The sequence below is a fragment of the Canis aureus genome, chromosome 11 (genome assembly GCF_053574225.1).
Source record: "Canis aureus isolate CA01 chromosome 11, VMU_Caureus_v.1.0, whole genome shotgun sequence".
NCBI lineage: Eukaryota > Metazoa > Chordata > Mammalia > Carnivora > Canidae > Canis > Canis aureus.
The window spans coordinates 26,421,458-26,446,431 of NC_135621.1; the positions used below are offsets into that span (position 1 = coordinate 26,421,458).

The 24,974-nt window shown below is 56.8% G+C and overlaps 2 protein-coding genes across 3 annotated transcripts; one reads left to right on the forward strand and one right to left on the reverse strand.

The window, feature by feature from the left end:
- Positions 1–425: 425 nt before the first annotated feature.
- Positions 426–9,945, forward strand: PMM1 (phosphomannomutase 1). The gene is made up of 8 exons (XM_077914348.1): positions 426–589; positions 3,107–3,224; positions 4,250–4,326; positions 4,453–4,544; positions 4,789–4,888; positions 8,072–8,147; positions 8,903–9,018; positions 9,395–9,945. Exons 1-8 carry the CDS (start codon positions 503–505, stop codon positions 9,515–9,517), a joined length of 789 nt encoding a protein of 262 aa, XP_077770474.1. The 5' UTR covers positions 426–502; the 3' UTR covers positions 9,518–9,945.
- A 245-nt stretch (positions 9,946–10,190) lies between these two features.
- On the reverse strand, positions 10,191–22,123 carry CSDC2 (cold shock domain containing C2). 2 transcript variants are annotated; one of them, XM_077914350.1, is made up of 4 exons: positions 21,772–22,123; positions 14,029–14,324; positions 12,680–12,802; positions 10,191–12,073 (listed from the first exon to the last, which is right to left on the reverse strand). In XM_077914350.1, the coding sequence occupies exons 2-4, from the start codon at positions 14,202–14,204 to the stop codon at positions 11,911–11,913; spliced, it is 462 nt and encodes a 153-aa protein (XP_077770476.1). In that variant the 5' UTR covers positions 14,205–14,324; positions 21,772–22,123; the 3' UTR covers positions 10,191–11,910. The 2 variants fall into 2 exon arrangements, with proteins under 2 accessions (XP_077770476.1, XP_077770475.1); XM_077914349.1 differs by lacking the exon at positions 21,772–22,123 and adding an exon at positions 20,164–20,293.
- Between the last annotated feature and the right edge of the window lie 2,851 nt (positions 22,124–24,974).

A 24,974-nucleotide genomic window follows, 5' to 3' on the forward strand; every position in this document is an offset into this window, starting at 1 on the left:
TAGATGGCAGGCAGGGAGAATCGGGGACAGCTCGGGTCCTTGGAGTCCCGCCCCCGCCCCCGCCCCCTCCCCCTGCACTGCGGGGTTCGAGGCTCCGCCCCCGGCCAGCCCCTTCTCGACCAGATACACTCCGAAGCAACCCGCGGAAGCCCCGCTCCCCTCTTCCGGGTTCTAGCCCTCACTTCCCGCTGGGCCCAGGCCCAGGCCCCGCCCCCGTCTGGTCTGGGCCCGTCCGACCAATCCGCCGCGCTCTGCCCCGCCCCCTGCCCCGCCCCCTGCCCCGCCCCCTGCCCTCCGGACGCAATCAGAATCAGCCTTCCTGAGTCCGCTCGGGCCCCGCCCCTCCCGCCGAGATCACGCCCTGATCACGCCCCTTCGCGGGCGGGCCCCGCGGCCCTGCCGGCTGGCCCCGCCCCCCCAGGCCCCGCCCGGTCCAGCCTCTTTCCGAAGCGGCTCCGGCGGCCGCATCCCCGGCGTCTCCCGCGCGCGCGGAGCTGCAGCCATGGCCGTCGCCGCTGAGGGCGCCCGCAGGAAGGAGCGCGTCCTCTGCCTGTTTGACGTGGACGGGACCCTCACGCCGGCTCGCCAGGTAAGGCCCCGACGTTCAGCGCCTCCCATCGGGAGTGTCGCGCGGACGCTCAGAGGCCCAAAGTGGTGACCCCGGGGCCCTCCAGGACCGAGTGTGGGATGCAGCGGTCCGCGGCCCCTGACGCCCCACGGCCGTCCGCTGGGAGTGATGGGGACCCGGTCCCCACGTCGCAGCCCCCGAGCACCTGCGCCCACCTCCTGCCCGGGAGCGTCGGGGCGGGTGGGATGCTGGAGGGAGGAGGCTGCGAGCGGGGACCTAGCTTCCCTTCCCCAGCTCAGGCTTCCTCTCGCCGAGGCCTGGTCCCCGACGCCCCCGCCTCCCCAGCCCCGGCTCCCGCCCCTAAGACACACCTGTGGCCCGAAGCTGGCATCCGAGCCCAGGGTTTTAGACGGGGCTCGACACGCGCGCCCAAGCATCGGAACCGAGTGCGGGGGCTTGGAGCCATCCCACCCGACCTCTACAGGCCTGGGCCTAGGTCTGGTTCTCAAGTTCCTCACCCACGTTACCTCCCAGCCTCCGTTCTGGAGGGAAGTAGGGCTTCTGTACCTTTTCAGATGAGTTTTGGGCTCCGCCCACCTGGAGGTGAGCATCCCGGGCCCAGCGTGGTCACTGTGAAGGTATTATGGCCCAGGGAGGGTACAGCTCTTCTGAAGACTTGTCACTATGTTGATCCTCCAAATTCTGCTCCACGCTCAGTTTTCCTAGCTTTACCTCTCACCCTAGGTGACCCCCTAGACTGGTCCTCACCAGCTGGGTACATAAAAATAAACAGGCCTCTTGCCAGTCCTGAGGGTATTCCGCTCTCCAGTCGGGCCATAAGGAGAACAACTGGGATCCCCTAGAGCAGGGAGCCATAGGGCTGAGCTTCAGGGCAGAGGCTGATGGGAGGCCAGGTCTTAACCTCCTCTCTTAGGTCCTGAATGCACCCCCCTGCCTGCCCTATGAGAGGGCCCTGGGTTAGGCTCTGGGGGCACAAGAAGGAATCAGGGTGCCCTCCCTCCACGGCCCTCAGGGATGGGAGAAAAAGGACAGTAGAGAGAGGGCAGCAAGGTCTAAGGCACAGCCTCAGTCCCTCCCTCTGACCCTTTGCTCCACTGACCCAGGAACCTGTACAAGAACACTGTGTTATTGCTGTCCACCGGTGTTAATACCAAGCCCTATCCTTAGTGCTTTTTTAAAAGTTAATTTTGGGGGTGCCTGGCTGACTCAGAAGAGCATGTGACTCTTGATCTGAGGATCATATTCTAGCTCCAGGTGGTATAGAGATTACTAAAATAAATAAGTAAATAAATAAGCTAGAAATAAATAGATAAATAGAAGTTAATTTTTAATTAGACACATATTCAGGATTCTCCTGTAAAGCATGAAAACAGAAGGCTAAAGTCCTCTCTGACTACATCAGAATCCCAGGCCAGCCTGGGTGGTTGCCTGTTGTGGCTTCCTTCCAGATCTTCATCTAGATTTCTGTTTTCTCAGAACAATATTAAGCAGTTTTTGTGAGCCTTTCCTTTTTTTTTTTTTTTTTAATGAGTGATATATTGTGTGTGCTTTCTGCAACTTGCCTTTTTTTTTTTTTTTTTTAAGATTTATTTACTTATTTTACAGAGGGGGCAGACAGGGGAAGAGAGTCTCAAGCAGACTCTGCATTGAGCATTGACCTGGAGTTGGGGCTTGATCTCAGGACTCTGAGATCAAGACCTGAGCCGAAACCAAGAGTCACTTAACAAACTGTACCACCCAGGCACTCCCTGCAACTTGTTTTTGGCAGTTAACAGCATGTCTTAGGGGCTCTCCCCTATTGGAAGCACAGGCCTGCCTTACTCTGTGTAACCACAGTATAGTATTTCAGAGCAGGTATTTACCATTCTCTGGTTGACAAGCCTGAGTTGTTTGCAGGCTTTCACTATGGTAAACCATACCTAGTGAACTTCCATATACACCCAGGCAAGAGAAGTGGAAATTCTGGGTGACAGGGTGCATGCATAAGTTTTCATAGATCTTGCCAAACTATCCTCCAAAGTGGTTGCACCAATTTACACTCTCACTGGCAGCATTTGATATGGTCATTCAATTCACTGTAGGCACTGGCAGCTTTAAATAGCTGAAAGTCTGAAAACATGGAGTGTAACTCATTAGTTTTCACTTCCTTGGGGAATCCTCATGTGATTAGTCACCAGCTAATTGCTTGTTCGATTCCATGAAGTATCTCATTTAATCTTAGTAGTGACCACCTCCATAGCAACAGGTTGCTACTTTGATCCCCCTTTTATAAATGAGGCAGTCACTAAGGCAAAGAAAGCAAAGCCAATTGCTCAAGATCAGCTTGCATTTGAGACTTGGGCCAGCATCTGAACCCATTGCTTCTAATTTTGAGGTCTGGCTTCTAAACCTTGAACTAGCTCAGATTCAGATGGAACATGGGCTCCCTGGATTCTGAGCACTGAGTGAGGGCCGAGTGGAGGTCCCAGACATGCTGACAGCCAGAAATCTTGTGCTTTCCCACCCAACCCCCTGCAGAAAATTGACCCTGAGGTGGCTGCCTTCCTGCAGAAGCTGCGAAGTAGGGTGCAGATCGGTGTGGTGGGCGGCTCCGACTACTCTAAGATTGCTGAGCAGCTGGGAGAGGGGGATGAAGGTAGGAGGGGCACCCAGAGCCAGTGCCACAGTCTGGGTGGAGGTGGGGAGTTCGGGAGTTCGGGAGGTCCTTGGACCTGTGTGCCTTCAAAGACCCAGCCCCGCTTATGTGGGGCAGAGGAAGTAGAGGAAACAGCCAGATCTCTCCATCACTGATGCATAGTGAGCACGGGCCATGTGCCAGGCACTGTGTCAGGCTTTGGAGAGAGGGCAGGGAACAAAGCCTGCAGAATCATGCCCTGGGATAGTTTACATCCTCAGCTCCCTCGGCTGAGTCTCTTGTGTTTACTCTTTAAAATGCGCATGGTCAGATTGAAAATGACCATGTGTTGACTTCTTTTCATTGCATGGTCACAACCACACATTAGGGTGGGCACGGTTATCCCATTTAATAGAGAAGGATTCTGAAGGGCCCCCGGGGACCCAGAGCATCTGTTCACAGCTGAGTTCCCATATCAGCTCAGTTGAGGCAGACCCCTCCAGTCCTCAAACCAGAAACTTGACTTTTCCCTTTCTCCTCACCGCCTTGTGCATTCTATCAGCCACTCTGGAAATATCTCCCTGTGTGTCCACGTCTGCATCTCCACCGACCCATCCAGCCACTTACTGTGGCAGCTAGAGCTGATAACTCCCCCCATGCAACCAGCCTTCCAGAACACTGATGGAAACTGGAAAACCCAGCGGCACCCCCTGGGCCGTCGAGCTGTGGGAGCACAATGGAAATGGCGCCCTCTGCTGGGGAGTCCGGGAAGCCTTCCAGAAGAAGAAGCGGGATCTTGGAGGGGGAAGGGGAAGTGAGGGGAGGGCCTTCCAGGCTGAAGGACCCTTGTGAACCAGGGCCCAGAGACTGACTGGCTTGTTTGCTTGTTTGGGAAAAAAGCTGAAGGTGAAGAGCCCAGGAAAGCAGGCTTAAAATGGAACAAATGGGCTTTGAATGGCAAACCAAGGAGTGTGGCCTTTATCCCCGTACTTGGCTCTGGGTGGTCTCACACTCTCTTTCTTCCTGGCTCCTATGTACCCCTGAAGTCATCGAGAAGTTTGATTATGTGTTTGCTGAGAATGGGACAGTGCAGTATAAGCATGGACGACTGCTCTCCAAGCAGGTCAGTACTCCCCAGGGCCTTAACCTGGGACCCTTTTTGGTAGTGGCACACCCCATGGGGGCCTTTGTCCTGGGATGGGGGAGGGTGTGTGCCCACCACACTCAGAGCCCCATGTTCCCTACCCAGACCATCCAGAACCACTTGGGGGAGGAGCTGCTGCAGGACTTGATCAACTTCTGCCTCCGCTACATGGCTCTGCTCAGACTGCCCAAGAAGCGGTGAGACCCCTCCCAGCCTTGCATCCAGCCTCCCCCGCCCCACCGCCACCCCAGGCCTGAGGGAGGACAGGGGCAGGTCTCTCAGATGGGACCTGCAGGTGCCAGGGCCCCAACTTATTGGTGTGTGGATTCTTGTCCCGAGTGAGGTCCAAGGAGGCAGTGGTCCCAGAGGGGGCTGGATTTGAATTCAGGGCCATTCTTCTCTCTGGTTCCCTGCCCTCCCTCTTGCTCCTGTGACCATCAGTGGAACCTTCATCGAGTTCCGGAATGGCATGCTGAACATCTCACCCATCGGCCGGAGCTGTACCCTGGAGGAGCGAATCGAGTTCTCCGAACTAGACAAGGTGCCACCAACTGTGCAACCTTAGGCTATAGGACCTGGGTCATGCGGCCTCTCTGGGCCCTTGCTTTCTCATCAGCAAGATGGATCGGGGGGTAGGGGGTGGCGTTCTGATTCAACCAATACCCTTTGGGACAGCCACCATGTGCCATGGTGTGGACACTCCTGCATCTTTCCCATATGGCTGGTTTCCCTCCCTTGGTGAGCAGCACCAGCAGCCACCACTTAGCCAAGGACATCATCTCTACCTTCCCACCCATGTGGAGCCCAGCAGTAATACCTCTTAATTCAGCCTCTGGAGTGGTCTCAAATCTGTTCACCTGTGTGTCTCTCCCCCAGGCTACTCCCCCCCCTATAAACCCTTGCCAGTCTGTCCTCCAGTGGTGCCACTGAGAGCCTTTTAGAGCCTGTCATCCCTATCCACTCCCTGCTTGTAAGGAGTGGGCAATGCTGCAACCCCTCCTATGGTACCCTGAGCCCTGAGGGGTCTGCCCAGCTCGGGTCCACCCCCTTCAGCCTTCTCCGTGCATCTGTTCTTGGAACATTCCAGTATTTCTCTTGCCTTTGGGTATGCTGCCCCTGCTAGACCTTGACTTGCATTTTGCTTGTCATCCCCACCACTCACCCGGCCTTTTCAGGAATGGAGTAAGTCCACCCATCCAAGGCTCTTCCCACTGGTGTTCTCTCTGGCCTTCTCTCCCCCTTGCTGTCTCCACTCCAACCACATCCTCCTTGCTGATTCTGGAGATAGCAGATGGAGATGGAGATAGCCACTTGGGGGCTGTGCTTCCACCTTGAACACATTTCCCTCTGCTCATCCCCTCCCCCTCTTCACATCTGCTCAGGTCACTTTCTCATCCATTTAACATTGCACCCTCTGCACTTCCTGCTTCTCTCCTGTCTTATTTCTCCCCAAGCAGCCATCACCACCCACTAATACACTCAATCACCTACTTTTCAAATCTTGGTTACTGTGTGTTTCCCCCACTGAAGCTGTAGGCCCCTTAAGGGCCAGGATTCCTGTGGCTGTTCACTGCTGGACCCACTGTGCCTGGCACGTGCTCAAGAAATACGTTCTGAATGAATGAAATAGGTGGTGTTGTCCCCATTTTATGAATGAGGAAACTGAGGCTCAGAGAGGGGAAATGACTTGCCAAGGTCACATAGGGAATTGGTTGCAGAGCAAAGATTTAAACTTGGAACTCCATCTGCTACCCTCTGATGTTTCCCTGAGGGTAGGACTCTCAAGGTTGCTCACTGACGCCCACCCCTGTTCTGCACTCCATGTCCCAAGGATTATGGTAGGCACTGCCCATAGGCATGGAGGCTTTTCTTTTTGGGGTGGTGAAGACTGACCACTGACCAAAGGCCCTTCCCATACACATATTGAGGGATGGCCTCTACTCAGGCTACCCAGTTTCGATCTCAGCCCCACCTCCTGCTTGCCGAGCAGCCTAGAAAAGTGGCTTTACTACCGTGTGGCTCCGTTGTCCCATCTATAGAGTGGGGGGTAAGCACAGTCCCCATCCCATGGGCTGTAATTACTGGGCAAGGTGGAAGTCTGACACAACACTGACCCTTCCCACAGCTCCCAGGGTCTTCACTTGTCTTTCTGGCTCTTGTTTGCCCCAGTATGAGGGGAGGGCACAAACTTCCTGATCTGTGTGACCTACACCAGCCAGGATCCCATGTAAGTGTTCTATTCTCCTTCAGTCCTTCAGATCCCAAGGGCAGATAGTCAGTCCCCTTCCTTGGATGAGGACACTGAGGTCAGAGGCTAAGTAACTAAGCTCAGGGTCACAGTGCTGGTCCTTGCTAAGGCTGGACTTGACACACGGGGCCATCCAGTGGTCAGCCTGATTCTCCAGAGACAGGAGATAACAGCCATCCTGGGGCACCCTTAACTCTAACCCTGGGCCCATAGAGTGGCCTCTGGTGGGGACTCTTAACCTCCCTGGGGACCCACCTGCCTGCTGGGACAGCAAGGGTACAGTAGGCAGGGGCTTCACATCCCACTTTTCTGCTTTTCTAGGAGAGGGAGGAAAAGAGGGTTCATTCATTACCTCTCCATCCTTTAGCCCAGGAAATAGGCTCAGAAAAGTCACACAACCAGGCCTGGAACCCATGGGGCCTGCCTTTCTCTCTCATATTGGGTCACATCAGGCGTTAAACTCATGTCCTTCCTGGCCCACATCAGGCCCCAAACCACTGGCCACTGCCTGCCTCTCTCCATTCCAGTCCTACCCAACTTGGACTGACTGAAATGCAGGGCTAGCACTCTACTCCCCTGCTTCAAAATCTCAGTGGTTCTCAGTTCCCCCAGGATGTGTCCAGACTCTCTCCCAGGCCATCTGTGAGTTGGCTGTCCTATCAGGCTCTCGCTGCTCCTTCGGCAAGGTGGGGACTGCCCCTGCACTGCGCGATCCTTCCACCCGTGTGGTGCTGGCCCCTGTTAGCATGGCAGCCAAGATGCTGCCCTGCTAGGCCCTGCATGGCTGTTTGCCCGTGGCCCCAACAGGGCCAGGCCAGGGGTCCTTGGCCTAATGAGCAAATGCCTCCTTAGTCCAGGTCTGCAGATCTGCTGCGGACTTACAAGGTCCTGACCCAGGAGTGGGGTACAGCAGGGGACTCCTCAGCACTGCTGAGTCCCCCAACCCCCTGCACATAGGAGGTGCCCAGTCCACGTCGCCGTGTGGCTGGTGCTGTGGCTATGACTGGCATCCTGCTGACCTCCCAGCACCCACTGCTGTGCTGTAACAGGGCTTCACCTGCTCCTGGCTCCTCATGCTCATCTCTCATGTCCGATTTGCTTGTTGAGCTGGGGAGAGCAGTTGGGACTGAGCCCTGCCCTGAGGTGGACCTTGGGACTTGGGCCTGCCCCATCCCCTCAAACTCCTCCTCATGCCTCCACTCCAAGGGCTCCTTTGGATACCCTGACCACACCCCCATTGGCAGGTTCCGGCCAAGTTCAGTCACAGACTTCTGGATTCAGGCCCTGGCTCTGCCACCAAGGTTGGATGACCTTGAATAAGGCACAGCCATTCACTGAGCCTCGGTTTCCTCATCTGTAAAGGGGGGATCACGGTATCCACCTCGGAGACCCTGAGCTCCCACAGTTGTGTGCCCAGCACAGGGCCTGGCACACAGCAACCCTCTGAGCCTCAGTCTGTTCCCTCCCCACCTGCAGAAGGAGAAGATTCGCGAGAAGTTCGTGGAAGCCCTGAAAACAGAGTTTGCTGGCAAAGGGCTGAGGTTCTCTCGAGGTACATCCATCCATTCATCCTGGGAAGGGTATGAGAGCCTGACACAGAAGCCAGTCCACGGCCTCGCTCCCAGTGCCTTTAGAAAGCCTTCCTGCCACCCCCCCACCCGGTCTTACCCACCGAAACCCAGTCCACACCCTGCCACCCTCCTAATTGCTCAGGTCAGAAAACCAAAGCATCTCCCTCAGTGTTTCTCCTCACCCCTTCCCAAGTGCAGTCCACTAGCAAGTCCCAGGGCCTATATCCAGAATGCTTCTTGAATCTGACCACGGTTCACACCTCTGCCAAATTAGTTCTTGGACTCGGGCTAACTAACATAGCTGTCCTCCCACTGCCTAGTGTCCAGAGGGATACCCCTGCTCAGAGCCCTTCCTGGACCCCAGGGCCTGCATGGCCTAACCCTTTCCCTGTCCCAGCCTTCTCTAGTGCTGGGAAACTCCATGCCCTTCTCCACCATAGCAGGCAAGGACTAGGCCTGATTCCCCGCTATTGCCACTCTGGCTCAGCCCTTAGTACCACCTCCCGGAAAGGTCTCCCCAGCAGTGCTGGTCTGGCTTGTTGACTGCCTGTTCTCCCCACCAGGATCACAACTCAGTGAGAATCCTGAGTCTCCCATGCCCTGTGGCTGGCTCTGAGCAGGCACTCAAGGGTGGTTGAATGAATGAATGAGTGAGTGAATGAATGAATGAAGCACCTTGCCCAAGTTCACCCCATCGGCCACCCCTCTGTTAGTCTTGTCTACCACCCCCCCACAGGAGGCATGATCAGCTTTGACGTCTTCCCCGAGGGCTGGGACAAGCGCTACTGTCTGGACAGCCTGGACCAGGACAGCTTCGACACCATTCACTTCTTTGGGAACGAGACCAGCCCTGTGAGTGTGGCGCATCCAGGTGCCTTCCACCCCAAATTGTGCCCGGGTCAAAGCTAGGACGCAGGGCAACAGAGCACATTCCCAGGAGACTCCCGGAGAACAGCCTGTGTTCGCCAACCCCATTACACAGATTGGAAGACTGGGGCCTAGCGCTGGCTGGTCACTTGTCCCATGCCACACAGAAAATCAGGGCAGGTCTGGTGAAGACTGAAAAGATGGGGTTCTGGGTGGTTCTGAGGGGTAGGGGGAGAGGCAGCTCTGCCGGAGCCAATATGGGGAAGGGCCCCATGCCAGGGTGTGTGATGGGCCTTAGCCCTGGGCAACTCCTCCAGGTACCACATATGTATGTGTCTTCTCTGCCCTTCATTGTGTGCAGGGTGGGAATGACTTTGAGATCTACGCTGACCCCCGGACCGTCGGCCACAGTGTGGTGTCCCCACAGGATACAGTACAGCGATGCCGTGAAATTTTTTTCCCAGAGACAGCCCATGAGGCGTGACCAGGGCCCATGCCTGCTCCTAGGGACTGCTCCTAGGGATTTCCTGAGAACTCCACCCAGGCCTAAAGAGAGCCCCTGACCCTGGTGTTGGGTGGGGTGCCAGGGCCCCTCTGGCTCAGGATGCCTGCCTCATTACCTACCGCAAGGCCCACCTCGATGGGGCCAGGGTCCGCGTGGATAACCGTCCCCAGCCGGTCAGCGCCCAGCGGGACCAGCTCCGCCCTCCAACCCGACAGCCCTGGCTACAGCTGCTGCTTGTACTTGTAAACAGAACAGATTTCTGTCTATGCCGGGAGTAGGCATGTGCTTGTGTTCGTACGAGATAGAGCCCACCCTGCTTATCTGTCCCAGGCAGGGTGCAGAGCACTGGGGAAGGTGTGTATTTGCCAGAACTTTATCTCACAAATATTAAAGTTCCTGGAACAAGGTATGGTGTCCGTTCTGTCTGAAAAATTGGCCCGTCTCAGGTCATGTTACAACCGCACTTAACAGATGAGGGAACCGAGGCAGAGATGGCAGGGACTCCCCTCACCCCTCTGCCGGGTCACACAGGATGTCTTTGATGTGCTTGAGGAGAGTGGGCCGTGAAAGCCCTAAATAAAGGTTGTGTGGGGTACCCTCCCCAAGCCATTCCCCTGGGACCCAGACAGACAGAGGCATCCCTGGGCCAGGCTGAGTCACAGTTGAGGGTTTATTGCCAGTGTTAGGAAGGATGGGGGGCGTCCAGGCGGCTGGGGGTCTTGGGAGGATTTCGGACTCGACACTGCGGGGCTGTGGGTATGCAGGAGCCTGCCGTCCCTCTGCCTCCTAGGCAGCCACATCCTATCTCCTGGCTAGTGCCTAAAAATGGGGGGGTCTGCTCACAGGAGGGAGTCTTGGGGGCTCCCAGGAGTTAACCTGCACCGATAAACCTACTGAGGAAGCCAGGAAGTCCTTGTTCCTCTGGGGCAAGTCCTCAGGCCTTGTCAGAAGCTCCAGCTCAGAGTGGGGTGTCCAGCTGGGGCCGTTCCCAGTTTGTGGGGACCAACCTGGTAGGGATTGGGAACACGGGTGGGGGGTGCACGTACCCCAACTGATCTGATCTCTACCCTAGGGCCTCGAGGAATCTGTGAGGCTGAGGATCCTTCTAAACAGATAACCCCTCATCCTGGGCATTTAGCCCCTGTTTTATTCACAGACCGGGTCTCACAAGGGTCACTGTCCCTGGCAGGCTGCCATTTCTTTTCCCATCAAATGATGTGTTCTCTGGGAAGGTGTGTGGTGGGGATGGAGGCAAAGCCTCTCCCAGGGCAGCCTAACCCCCCACCCAAAAGTGAATGCACACAAACACACATACACGTACACACACGCACACACACTCCCCTCAGCCCCTGGCCGCTGGGGGCCAGCAGTCCTACTGCAGCTTTAGAAAGAGGGTCCAGCAAGGGCCTGCATGGCTGGTGGTCTCAGGCTGAGGGCCATTCTGTGGATGCCCGTGCCTGGCCCTGCCTGAGGGGACGTGCGTCTGTATCACCAGGTCCTCAGCAGCCGTCTTATCTGGGCCTGGGCAGAGCATCAGCGGAGTTTGTGGGTCGGGGCAAAGCCGGCTCCACCCAAGCTGCGAGAGATGTGCCCCCACCCCTCCGCAGATCTGTGGCTCAATGTGGCCTGGGGAGGGGACACAACCTTGAATCCGCAGAGCCATCGCTAGGCTGAGGAGAACTGTGGCTGGCAAAACCCAGACGCCAAAACCGCCTTCTGCCCTCAGCTCCTCGCCTGCCTCTCCGGGATGCTGAGAGAGAGCCGATGGAAGAAAGGAAGGCTGGGCCCATGGCAGTGAGGAGGGGTCTGTCTGACTCCAAGGGCTGCCCTCTCTCCCCTGCCAGAGGCTGGGAGGCTCCCCCAGAACCTCCCAGGCCTGGCTTCTGAGGGAAGGGGTACAGGCCACGGTGGGAGACCCAAGTCCAGGGCAGGGGTGTGAGTAGCAGAAGCAGAGTCTGGTCCCTGGGCCAGGCCTGGGGCAGAGGCAAGGGGAACAAGCTTGTAGGGATGGGCCCACTGGTGCCCCCTGCCGCCCAGGCCCAGGCCTGACGCGGGCCCTCGGAGGCTCAGTGGACAGGAGGGTGAGAGGGTCCTGTGCGGATGTGGCAGGGAGGGGAACGAGAGCAAGGACACAGAGGAGGCAGGTCTGCTGGCCTCCCCTTGGTCCAGCTCACACAACAGTCACAGGGCACTGGGGGGGAGGAGAGATGGAGGCACACGCTCACGGCCACGAGCACAGACAGACAGACGTGTATGCTGAGGCCGCCCAGGGGATGGGGTCAGCCAGTGCAGGGGGGCCTGGAGCCCGCTGCTGCCCATCTACCCTGTGTGGCTCCCCGCCCGCCCGGCGCCTGACACATGAGCCACCCAGCCTAGGAGCCCACGACCTGGCCGGACCACGTCTCGTGGGGAGTGTGTGGGGCCAACTGGGTGAGCACCACCTCCACGGCCTGGAACTTCTGGTTCTTGGGTGGGATGGGGCACATCTTGTAGGTCACCTCGTCGCCTTCCACTGGCACGTACTCCCCCTCGATGCTGGTGGGCGGGAGAGGGGCATTGTCAGCCCAGCAGCAGGCCCTGCTCCCCGACCCGCTGCAGGCTGGCCTGAGGGCCTCCTCCCCCCTTCTCAGAGCTCCGGCTCTCTCATCTGTAAAATGGGAACCCAAAACGGTGTCCCCCCCACCCCCTGTCTATTCTGTTTGGGGATTGAGATATGAAAGTCAAAGGAAGTGCAGAGGCAAAAAAAAAAAAAAAAAAAAAGGAAGTGCAGAGGCCTAGAGAAGCTCGGTGCCCCCCAGGTCTTGCCCGGCATCAGGGCGGGGGGGCCTGGCCTACATCATCCCTCCGGTATCTGTCTACCCTCCGAGCTGAAGGACCTGGGGGCTGGCCCAGCCCTCTCTGTTCCCATGATGCTGGATCCCACAGATCAGCCAGTGGTTCTGGGGATCCTGGGGCCTGGGCGACCCCTTCCCACCTGGCTCCAGCCCTCTTCCTCCTCCCACACACCTGCAGCCCCTGCAAGAGGAGGAGAAAGATGCCAGAACACCGACTTAGGCCAGCCAGGGGAGAGGCCTGGAGAGGCATTTCTTGAGGCACTGCCTCAAGGAGTAGGGAGGTGGGAGGGACAACTCAGATACTCACTCAGATACATGCACAAAGATGTCCTCGGAGCCATTTTCGGGGGTGATGAAGCCGTGGCCCTGGGAGCGTGAGAACTGCTTACAGACGCCCTTGAACACTGGGCCAGCCGAGGCACGGGCTGTCCTGAGGATAGAGTGGGAGGGTTAGAGCTGTGCCCTGGGGACTCCCCTCCCTGGACTCCCATAGCCCTCCCACAGCCCTGCCTGCAGACCCCGTCCCACGGTTGCGGAAAACCCTCCCCAGGCCAGAAACTGCACACAGTTATGCTCTCTTGTGGTCCTGTTGGATAATAAGGAGACTGAGGCCCAGAGAGGGGAACTGGCCCTCCCAGGGTGAATAGCAAGTGGGTCTCCAGACTCCCAACCAATGTCCCTCTCTGCACAGCACCCTCCCCTCCTGAGATTATTTGGGCTTACATGGGCTCCTGTGGTAAGAGTGAAGAATGCCCAGCCTAAACTTGAATACCTCTCAAAATGGGGAGCTCACTATCTATTGAGGTCATAGTATCCTATTCACTTATTCGTCACTCATCCACTCATTCATCATTTATTAAGCATCTGCTCTATGCCTGGCCTTGGGTTGAACACAGGGGACAATCAGTGCTTGCCATCAAAACCCTCTCCTTTATTTATTTATTTATTTATTATTTTTTTAAACCTTCTCCTTTAGGAACACCCAGCTGGCTCAATGGGCGGAGCACACGACTTAATCTCGGGGTCGAGAGCTCAACCCCCACCTTGAGCATAGGGTTTACCTAAGGCAAAACCAAAAACCTCTTCTTTGGCCAAGGCAAGTCAGGCTCCCTTGTGGTTTCCCCAAATCACCTCCCCTGTGTGACCCGAGCTAGTGACCTACCCCAGAGGCCCAAGGCTGGTCTCTGCCTAGCCGACCCACCCCTTACCAGAGGTCAGCACCATGCTTCCGTTCTGGTCTGTGCTGACCTAGGTACTTGGAACACCCAGCTTCCTTCTCCACCTAACATGTCTTGCAAACCTACTAGGGCCTCGTCCTCCCTGACGCCTGACGCTGTGTCCTCTCCCCCAACCCTGCTGCATAGAGGTGAATGGTAGACGAATTCCTTCTGGACTGTAGGCAGTTTTTGGGTGGAGACTGTCCCATTCATCACTGGATCCCCTGGTCAGGTGTTCAGCCAATCTTAGTGGAGCGAAGAATGAATGAATGAATGAATGAATGAATGAATGAATGAATGAACAAACACAGTAGTTACTGCAAGGCCCGTACACAGCTCCCCTGTCCTTGAGTGAGGACAACAGGGGTTGGACAAGGCTAGGGCTGGAGCCCTGTCCTGGGGAAAGATCACCGGAGCCTGGGCGATGGCAGGTACTCACGCTGAATACGTCCTGGTCCGCTTGGTGGGCAGAGGACTGGGCAGGTCCCGGGATGAGACGCCGCCGCGCTCCCAGACCCTGCTGCCCTCCCGGTGGAAGGGGAAGGTGGGCCAGACAGGAGATTTGGGGGAGTGGAGAGGGGGCACCGTTGGGGGTGACGTGGGCTCAGAAGTCATGGCAGGTTCAGCGAGAGAGCCTGGCGGGCTCCCGGGCGCTGGGGCCGAAGAGCTTGGGCGTCCTTGCGGGCAGGGCCCGGCCTGGCCCTGCTCGGCAGCCACACCAGCCACAGGCTCCGTCTGGAATGGGGAGAGAGGGGTACAGGTGAGTGTGGTCCACAATGAGCAGCTCCTGGACTCCAGGCATGAGTCTGGAGGTTTGGACCTCCTTGCCAGTCCTCACAGGGTGACTTCAGGCCGCTCAGGAGCCCCCCGTGACTCAGGGTCCTCACCAGAAAGACAAAAAAAGTTCATATAACCTTCGTATGGGCTGAATGCTTTCCCCTAAAAGTTATATGTTGAAGTCCTATCCCCCAACGTGGTGGTATTTGGAGATGGGACCTTTGGAGGTCATTAGGTGTGGGTGAGGTCAGGAGGCACCCCACGACAGGATGAGCACCCTTGTAAGAAGAGACCCAGAGCCTTTGCTTCCCCTCTGCCCCGTGAGGACACAGGGAGATGGAAGCTGTCTACAAAATAGGAAGAGGGCACTAGAACCAGACCGTGCTGGCGCCCTGATCTCAGACTTGCAGCCTCCAGAACCGTGAGAAGTAAATGTCTGCTGATGGAGCCCCCCATCTGTGGTATTTGGTCACACGGGAAGGTCTGAAGTCCCTCCACCTTGAAGCTCAATTCTCTAACTCCAGGGGCCTTGGAGGTGGGATGGGTAAAGTGGCCAGGGATGATCTGGAACACCATTTGGCATAAGAGTTAGCAGCTTCAAATCTGCACACCTGGGTTCGAATCTCAGCTTTGTCACTGTAACTCGGTGCCTTCAGCAGGTCCAACACAGCGGGTGGGAGTGTGGGCTCCAGACCCAGGTGGGAATCCTGCCTCCTGTACCCAACTGGCTGTGCCAGCCTTGATCAACACTCTTAAACTTTGAGTCACTTTCCTCTGTAAAATGGGAATAGTGCTGGTTCTTACTTCACAGAGGGGTTGCTGTAAGGATTCAATGACTCTTCATGTCGCTGGGGCGCGGTGAGCCCTGGGGGATCTTGGTGAGTGCTCCTTAGCCCTACTCTCCTCTGCTCTAAAAGGAGGTTGAGAATACTCACCATGCAAGGTTGAGGAGGGGTCGATGATTGAGTAGGTGACAGCACCCGGCATCTCAGAGATACCCAAAGAATTGCCATCATCAAATGCTCATCAATAGAAATTTTTTCATCACCAGCTCAGTGTCTGGATGACCTTGAAAACATTCATCCTATATTTTCCTCTACTGAGGAAGAGAACATAGTTCCCTTCCCACAGGGCGTGGGGAGTCCCGGCCCCCAAAAGACCCTGCTGTAGAACCCTGAGCCAGACTGTTGGCTAAGCCAGGGCCGGGAGGCCTGCCACAGTGGGGCCAGGCAGGACACCTGGACCAGGGGTACCCCAGCTCTGCTGTGTACTAGCTGCCAACCCTGGAGAGCCCTTCCACTGGCCTCAGTCTCCTCTTCTGTATAATGGAGCTGATAAACCCTGCCTCACTCCCTCACAGGCTGTGGTGAGGCCTGGCTGAGCCTGGGGTGTAAAGTTCTCATAATCCAGTCATATAGGAGTGAGGACGGCAGGATTCTCCACCTCCTCACCCCCCATTCTTCACTACTTCATCTCCTCATCCAAAGGCCCCAGTGCCAGAGATAAATCCCTGAGGCTCAGTCCTATTTCTAGCCCCCATCTCGTGCCCCACCCCCAGCCTAGAGTGCCCAGGGCAGGGTTGCCCCAAAACATAGTGTGGCAGGGCTGAAAGAGCTGGGGAGTCACGCCATCCAGCAGTGAGTGAGGCAGGTCTCCTGGCTGCCTTTCAAGGTTACACAGCAAGTGGCCTTTTTTCTGGGTCAGAGTGATGCGGTGACTCTGCCATCCCTGGGGTGGGGGGGAGGGGCAGCCTTCCCAGACCCCACAACCCCCCCATCCCTCTCCCACCAGGAGAGCTGCAGGGGAGTGAGAAGGCCTCTCATGGCCCCCTCAAACTGAGGTGGGGGTTTTCTTTCCGAGCCTGCTCTGGGAGACAGGGCCAGGGGTGGCATTTTTATTACCGTTTGGAGAGAAAAGAAAACACAATCACACAAAAACTTGGACCTGAACCTTCACAGCAGGGTTATTCACAACAGGCTCAAAGTGGAAAGAACCCAGAAGTCTGCCAACAGAGGAGTGGATAAACAGACTATTGTCTGGCCACAGAGTGGAATATTATTCAGCCACAAAGAGGAACAGAGTCTCGATGCCTGCTACAGCATAGGTGAGCCTTGAGACAATCACACGGGGTGGAAGAAGCAGCCAGTCCCAGAAGAGCACGCTGCATGATTCTGTTCATGAGAAATGTCCAGAAGAGACAAATCCGCAGAGTCAGAAAGTACATTTGTGGCTGCCAGGAGCCAAGAGGAAGAGATGGTGGGGAGTAAATTCTAATGGGTGTGGAGCTTCTTTCTGGGGTGATGAAAATGTCCTAGAATTGGCTATGGCATTGTTGCACAACTCGGCGAACATACTAAAAATCACTGATTCGTCCACCTTAAACAGTTGAATTATATGGTAGGTGAATTATATCGCAACAAAGCTGTCACCAAAAGGGAAAACAGGTGACAAAGCTACCTAAGATGACACCAGCAGGAAAGCAGGAGATGTCGGGGCCTGCAGTGCATGCCGGCGTGTCCCCAGCGCACCTGGGCAGGGATGGAGGTGGACAGAAGCTCCGCTTCCTTCTCTCCAGGCAGCAGGGCGGCCCTGGCCTGCCCACTGCACAGTATTCCCAGAGCTGGTATTGTGCTTGGTGGTGACAGCCGGTGCTGGGAGGTCGTGGGGAGGAGGGGCAGAGGCTGCCCACAGCGGTTACCAGGGAGACGCAGCTGAGCGGGCATTGCTCTGGCCAGGCCTCCTGACCCAAGGCCTCTTGTGGGGAAGGGGGAAAGAGGCATTGATTGATTACCCAGGGTTAGTGTTGAGGGCGGCCCCTCCCCACTCCCCTCCCCAAAACGAGTTCCCCATAAGGGACCAGGCAGCAGAAGGGAGGAGGATGGAATAAGGGCAGGGAGAGGCCTTCTTCCTTTTTAATTCCTGCAGCAGATGAGGAAACTGAGGCCCAGAGAGACTAAGTCATTCACCCAAGGCCACACAGCAATTAATGTCTGAGCCAGGACTTGAACCCAGGTACTGTGACTCTGGAGCCCTGGGTTCCGGCCCTGCGTTGCTACTGACTCGGTGTGTAACCTTGGACAACCTTCCCTCTCTGGGCCCTGCCAGAGCCCTGGTCCTGAGGATGCTGCACAAAGCGGGGCAGCGTGGGCCGCCAGGGAGAAGGAGGGAATGCAGAGCCAGCCTGGGGTTCAGACCCTCTCCCCAGAGCGATGCTGTGGAAAGGATCAAGTGAAGACGGGGCTTTCATTGTGTGAACGCTGCTGTACGCGGTGCCAGAGGCTTTAAGGAGGCTACTTTCCATTTTGAAATCTCCCAGTTGCCCTGAAAGGTTGGAATTCCCGCTGTTTCTATTAGACAGATAAGGAAACCAAGATGCCTGGGGAGGAGAAGTGACTCACCCAAGGTCGCACAGCAGGTGGGTGACAAAGCCCAGATCTGCCCGAAGGCAAACAGCGCTCTTCCCGTGAGGATAAACTGTTCCTGGCTCAGCCACAACACGGCTGGAGTTTTACCGTTTTACCGAAAGAACTTTCCCTGGGAACCGAAAGGAGGAACTAAACTCCTCCGAAGGCAGAGAAACAGATGAGTTTATAGACGGTTTGTTTCAATTCAGAGTTAAAGCCCAGCCCCCGAGGGACCCCAGGCCGACAGCCTGGGAGCACCTGTTGCCCCGAACCATGCCCTTCAGAACTGGCCGTCAGAGGTTCGAGAACTGGTCAGGACCGTTTCTGGCCTGGGCTAGAATCCGGTTCCACAGGGACTCTCCCTGTCTGAGCCTCAGTTTCCTTATCTGTCACAGGGCTAAGAGTGGCAGCTGGCCCACGTCAGGTGACCACGGGTGAGTGTGCACCTGCGTCCTTGCCTTCTGCCCCTGACCTTCCCGGCCAAGCTCGTTTCCATTTCCGTGCGTGAAGGCCAAGCCCTGGCACCCTGCAGACAGAAGGACCGGGGCAGGGACACCAGAACATCACGGCGGTTCAGAGGTAACATGAGGCAAGGCCGTGATACCGTGTCACGGGGCCACAGGGCTGTGGACAGTGACTCAGCCCTGTGGGCAGGTGACCATCATCGTGGTGTAGGGGCTCCTCCAATTCTCAGCTACCCCAAAAAAGAAAGGGGCAGGAAATGGCTGTCAGAGTCCTCTCTTGACCATGCGAATCCCTCTTGGCCTGGGCAGATTAGGGGAAGCAGATTGGCTCAACCCTCCCAGTGCTGTGTGATCTGAGGCAAGTCCTTGACCTTCTCTGGGTCTCTTTTCTCCTCGGCTTGAATCATCACTGGTCCAGGTGACAACTGAAGGTCAGTCCAACTGTCCTCTGAGGTTGTCAAACGCACACAGGGGCGCCTGGGGGACTCCGTCGGTTACCGTCTGCCTTCAGCTCAGGTCATGATCCCGGGGTCCTGGGATCGAGCCCCGCATGGGGCTCCCTACTCAGCAGTGGCCTGCTTCTCCCTCTCCCTCCCCCTGCTTGTGCTCTCTCTCTCTCTCTCTCAGTCAAATAAATAAAATATTTTAAAAATACACACACAGACATTTGTAACTGAAAAGAAACTGAATGCCAGGCGTTGGGACCACAGACACAAGAGGAGACAGCCCCGCCCTTAGGGGGCCCCCAGCCCAGTGGGAGGGACAGACCAACCAGAACACCAGAAGTCCTAAGGTGACAGGAGGGATGGCTACCACGTATTGATTGTTAGCCACATGTCAGTGGCGTGCCAAGTCCTTGGCCCCATTTCCTCAGGTAGTCCCCGCGGCACCCCCACGTGATCATTACTGTCATTAGTCCCATTCCTCAGAAGAGTAAACTGAGGCCCAGAGAGGGGTAGAGCTTCCTGAGGTCACACAGCTGGGCAGGAGCAGTGCTTCTGCACCGGAGAGGTGGGGGGTGACGCGGTTACAGAGACGCCTCTGGGGGGGTGGAAGGGAGCTCCCTGACATCTCCCGCCCTCCCCTGGAGAAGAAAAATCTGGGAGTCAGGGCTCGGGGTTCTATTTCTGGCTTTGTGCTGACTCAGACTATGACCTTGGGTGAATCACTTGCCAACTCTGACAAGCTTAAAAACAACTCCCCCAATAAAAATGCCCCGGCCCCCAGCCCTGGCGTGGAGGAGCAGCTAGGAGGAGGAGGGGAGACAGCAATTTAAAGAGAGGGAGGACACGGAGGTGGTGGGAGGGCTTGGGGACATTGGGGTCTCGTCCAGAGGGGCCACCAGGGAGCATGAGGAGACAGCCTCAGGACCACCCGGCAGAAGCTGGCGGTTCCCCGGCCCCTCCCCACCCCCAGTCACCCAGACATTCCTTAAAATACATCAGTGCCAAAGCTGCTCCAGCAGCTGGAGGTGACCTAATTAAACCTGGTCCTCCCCACCCTACAGTGTGTGCGCCTGTGTCTGTGTGGGGGTGAGGGGCTGCCCCAGCCAATGTTTGAGCTTCATTGAGACCCTCTAACCCTCCTTGTCACATGCCCCGACTGCCCTGGGGGAGGTGGTCGTGATGAAGGCCCTGGAGCTTCCTTGGCCTCAGGGAGGGTGAAGATGCCAGGATGGGCCCTGCAAGAGCCACACTAACATCCCATCTCTGCCAGGCTGTGTGAGCCTGAGCAAGCGACTTTCCCACTCTGGTCCCCCTAGAGAGAAGAAAGGATTGGTCAAAGTCACACTCAGAGTAGCTGAACTCAAGTCAGTGTGACCCCAAAGCCCAGGGCCTTCCAGTGGGTCATGCCACCACCCCAGGACCATCATTCCACCGGCTTTGGAGCAGGAGAGAAGCCCTCCCCCCACTACTTTCTGCTCCCTACCTTGCTGTTCCGCATGGACAAAGGTCCCAACTGTCCCAAGCCCCCTTCCCACCAGGCTCTGGGACTTGGCTGTGCTGGTTGTGACCAGCAGACGTGACCGGCTCAGCCAGGCCCCGAGCGCCCTCTGCCGGTGCCGATCTCGGGGACCTGCCTCCAGACCAGCCCGTGGGTGTCCCCTCCCTGCGGGCCAGCTGTGTAGGACCCCCTAGTCCTCCCTCCAAAGCCCCTCCACGGCCAGTGGGCATCCGTGAACATTGCCAGACCTGGGAGGGGGCTCTGGCTCGGCCTTTCCCAGGCCCCTGTGTGGCCAGTTCCTGCTTAGACCTTTTCATTTGGAGTGGGAGGGGGGACAGGCAGATCCAGAGGGGTGGGACAGACATGGGAAATAGATGTTAAAGGACTTCAAGGAAATGGTGGGGGTAAGTAGGCGGGGGGAGTCTGGATGAAGGAAACATCCATAATTTGGAGGGCTCAGAGGCCTCTGGGATGGAGTCAGTTTGGGGGAACTGGCTCCCCATCCTCCAGGGGACCGGAGACTGCCCCTCCCCATCGAGAGGCCTCTTCGGGAACACATCCAGGTGGGCACGGTGCCAGGCTCTCAGAGAGGTTGCCCACCCTCCCCCCGGGCCCACTTCCTCCTCCCCTCCCCCAGCCCCAGCGGATGCAGCAGTTCACACTCTGTATTTATTATTGTTCTCGCTCAGCGTCCCTCCCCTCTCCCTAGGAAGAGCCTGCAGGCTGGCAGCTTGGCAGGAACCTGCTGTCTCCCTTGTGGGTGCCAGCATCACCCCTTATCTTTGCCTGGACTCCTTGTGCCGGGCGGGCCACTCAAGGACTTGGGGCTAGCCCGGGCTGCCCCGAGTCCCCACATCCCACAGCTGGGGGCTCCAGCCCCCTCAGGGGCTGCACCCTGGCAAGGGTGGAGGTCAGAGCTCGAGCAGCAAGCAGGAGAGAGGAGTGGCCTCCGGAGAGGCAAGAGCTCTGGGTGGGGGTGGCTCTGAGGCGAAGATAATTACATGGAGCCACCTCTCCAAGCCAATTAACACAATTATCCCCATCGCATTGGGGACGAAATAGAGTCAGGACAAGACAGCTGCTCCAGGTCCAACTGTCTGCCTGCCCTAGATGTTCCCTCCCTGGCCCCAGCCTCAAATTCCAGGGGCTCCCTGCTGCATTCCCCTTTTGGCATCTGGTAGGAGCACGATGATTCCCCAGTCATTTCTCTTCCACCCCCCCAACCCCCCCCAGCCGGTTCCCAGACAGGAGGCTGCGGCTTGGCAGGTGTCTGCTGTTCTCTGCCTCTTGAGCCAGACACAAGTCCCAGACACACACACAGACACATAAGCTCCCACAGGGAGCCACACGGCCTCGGCTTCCCTTGGGGGCCAGGAGGAGGGGGGGGGAGGGAGGGAAGGAGGACGGACAGGGTGGGCTCATCTACATACCCTCCTACCCACCCACCCCCACTCTGTAAACTGAATGGGGCTGGGCCAGCCCCAGGGGAGGTACCCACCTTCCCAGCCCCACTGCGTCCTGCCTCCTGGCTTTGCCCCTGCCAAAGCCAGTGTCTAGAGTTGGGGAGCCCTCGCCCCCCATCCAGTCCCTTACCTCTCCCCAGCAGCTGAGGTCCGGACACTGCCTCCTGCGGCCGCCTTCAGCACTCTGCCTCTCTCCGGCGCTAGGAGCTGGCCAGCAGGGGATGGGTCTGAAAGATGTGTTGTGTGTACGGCTGTGTGTGTGTGTGTGTGTGTGTGTGTGTGTGTGTGTGTGAGCATGCGGCACCTCGAGCCCCTCACTCACTCACTCACACACGCCCTCCTCCTGACGTCAGGAAGAGCTGGAGGGAGGGACTGGGATGTGAATTTGTACTCCCTGCTTAAAGGGACATGGGGCCCTGTTCCCTTGGGGAGGACACCGCCTCCTGAGTCAGGCACAGATGGGGTGGGAGAGTTAGCTGCGTCTCTCTTGGGGCCCTAAAGCTTCTTTTTTTGGAAAGTGGCTTTTATTGCCAGGCCAGGGTATAATTTGCCCTGCCAGGTGGGAGTAGCTCTGAGGAATGCAGGGGGAGAGTAGCTGGGACAGCCTGCATTCCTGGCAATTAGAGCTAGTGGGTGGAGTGCATGTGTGCGTGTGCGCGCGCGCGGGAGGGTGTGTACACACGCCTGTGCTGGGGTCGTGGGGTCGGGGCCCCAGGGCCAGGGGTGAGGCTGGGAGAACAGAGGTCTCAGTAGAAAGGAGCCCTCTCTGAGGGTCCTCCAGACGAGGGTGGGCTTGCTGGGTTTCCAGGGACCCCCAGACCTTCCTCTACCCCCTGGATCCTCCAAGTGTCCCCTGGACTCCATTAGCACCAACGCTGTGCTCAGGCCTATCCCGCACTTGGCGGAAATCCTTGTGAGTACATGAACATGGGCAAGTCACAGGAACTCATCTCTTTCTCTGGCCCACAGTAGAAGATATTTCTACTGAATTGAATTGAATTGAGAAGCTCCTAAGGGATTGATAAGCTTGCAACACACGCACACACTCCAGGCTGGACAGGTCCCCCCTCCTCCCCGACCCCAGTGCCCTGGTTTCCACATCTGAGAGGCTCTGGGTGTGAATCTCTGCTCCATGCACTTCCCAGCTGTGTGGACTTGTGAAAATCTTTTATTGACTCTGATCCTCCGCAGCCTCTCTGTAAAGGAGGAAAGAAGGCTTTTTCTGAGCTGCTCTTGGTGGTTCCAGAGCAGTCTGTAGATAAGCCCCAGGCCCCGCCAGAGAGGCCTCCACAAAGGGGTTTCTCTCCCTTCCCATCCTCTCTCCTCCTCGGCCTCAGCTTGGAAAGAAGGAAGGCTTTCCCTGTATATATCCTTAGTACTCCTGAGGCAGGCGGGCATTTTCAAAAGAAGTCTTATTACAGTTAAAAGGAAGAAGGAGGGGATCCCTGGGTGGCTCAGCAGTTTGGTGCCTGCCTTTGGCCCAGGGTGTGATCCTGGACACCCGGGATCAAGTCCTGCGTCTGGCTCCCAGCATGGAGCCTGCTTCTCTATCTGCCTCTCTCTCTCTCTCTCTCTCTCTCTCTCTCTTTCATGAATAAATAAATAACATCTTTAAAAAAAAAAAAAAGAAAAGAAAAGAAAAGGAGGAAGGAGTCAAAAGGGAAATGATGGAGAAAAATACAAATAACAGCTAGTAAAATGCACTGAGGGCTTCCTAGCCGTCGGGCAGCATGCTTTGTCACCATTCAAGGCCCACAAGGATCCAGCAATTTGTTATCATCACCCCTATTTTGCTGGTGAGGCTCAGGTAGGAGGAGGGAATTGCCTGTGATCATTACCTGGTTAGAAGGATATTTGAACGCAGGGCCTCCCAAAGCCATCACACATCCCTGCCCATCCAGAACCTCTCAGAACAATCAGGCTCAGACAGTCTAGGTTTCTGATTCTACACGAGAGATGCGGATCCTTGTCGCCCACTGTTATCCGTGGCCTGGAGTTCAGATTCTATTCCACCTGCTAGACTGAGGACTCCATCCAGAGGAGCCTCACCGCCTCCCCTTAAACTCTTCTTTCTTTGTCTTCCTCTCTTCCAAAGATAATCAAAGTTTTCAAAGTACTTGCATGGCATCAGCTCACTTGCTGCTTCTTTTTTTTAAGATTTAAATTATTTACTCATGAGAGACACACAGAGAGAGGCAGAGACACAGGCAGAGGGAGGAACAGGCTCCCTGAGGGGAGCCCAATGTGGGACTTGATCCCCAGGATCTGGGATTACGCCCTGAGCTGAAGGCAGACCTTGAGCTCAACCGCTGAGCCACCCAGGCTTCCTCGCCTGCTGCTTATAATGACTCTGTGAGGTTTACCTGGATGACAATGGGCTGGAGAGATGGGGGACCTCACTGAATCACCCAGCTCAGAAGTGACAGTGACAGATCAGGGGTTGGAGCTCCGGGCTCCGGCCCTGTGGTTCTCATGCACCAGGAAAAGCGATCCCCCGTGATCTCCCCTGCCCACCACCCACTGTCCCTTCTGGAAGGAATGGCTTCCATGCTTTCTTCTGGGAAATCTTCTCTCCTCTCTCCTGAGCCATAGGACCCCTGGCCCCAGTAGCCCATCAGAACCAGAATTAGGAATCAGGTTGGAAAGTCAATGCCAAGGCTGGCTCTTCGCCCCATGGCTCCTGAGTTGCCAGAGCTTTGGCCTTGGGCCCTTGGTGGCTGAGCTACAGGTTAGAAGCCAATGGGTCAACAGAGGGGAGTAGCCAGGGAGGGCTTCTCTGAGGTGGTGATGTTTGAGAGCTGAGCCCCACGTGACAAGAAGGAGCCGGATCTGCCGGGATCCAGAGGCACTGTGGGAAGAGGGGATGATGGGCCAGAAGGTCCGCAGGTGGACGTGGGCTTTGGCGTACCTGAGGGATGGACGGGAGAGGTAGGATATGAGGCTGGAGTCTGGGAAGCAGGCCCGGAAGGCCACCTGTGAGAAGCCAAGTCCTGGTCTGCCCCGGACAAGGCCAAGGCCAGGGCCTCTGGCCTGCCCTTCACCTGGCGCCCAGCCTTTCTCAGAGGCCCCACCCACCGCTGGGAACCCAGTGGGGGGGGGGCCCCCCCGCCAGGCAGCCGAGAGCCTGAATGAAGGTTTGAAGTAGTGTTATGATTATTCTCGACAACGAGGAGAGGGCACAGCTGTTCATTCAGGAAATGAGCAGCCCGTGGCACCACCCACCCACCCACCAGCAGCTGAGTAACAAAGAAATTGTCTGCTGCAAACCAGGGGTTCTGCCGCCGAGGTTATTTTTGTGAAAAGCTGAGAATTCAAAAGCTCATCTCCTCGAAA

Coding starts and splice junctions, on each gene's coding strand:
- PMM1 (XM_077914348.1), top strand. CDS start 503: ATGGCCGTCGCCGCTGAGGGCGCCCGCAGGAAGGAGCGCGTCCTCTGC. Junction 590..3,106: donor CCCTCACGCCGGCTCGCCAG/GTAAGGCCCCGA, acceptor AACCCCCTGCAG/AAAATTGACCCTGAGGTGGC. Junction 4,889..8,071: donor AGTTCTCCGAACTAGACAAG/GTGCCACCAACT, acceptor CCCCACCTGCAG/AAGGAGAAGATTCGCGAGAA.
- CSDC2 (XM_077914349.1), bottom strand. Junction 12,803..14,028: donor CGGACCAGGACGTATTCAGC/GTGAGTACCTGC, acceptor CTCTATCCTCAG/GACAGCCCGTGCCTCGGCTG. Junction 12,074..12,679: donor ATCTTTGTGCATGTATCTGA/GTGAGTATCTGA, acceptor CCCGCCCACCAG/CATCGAGGGGGAGTACGTGC.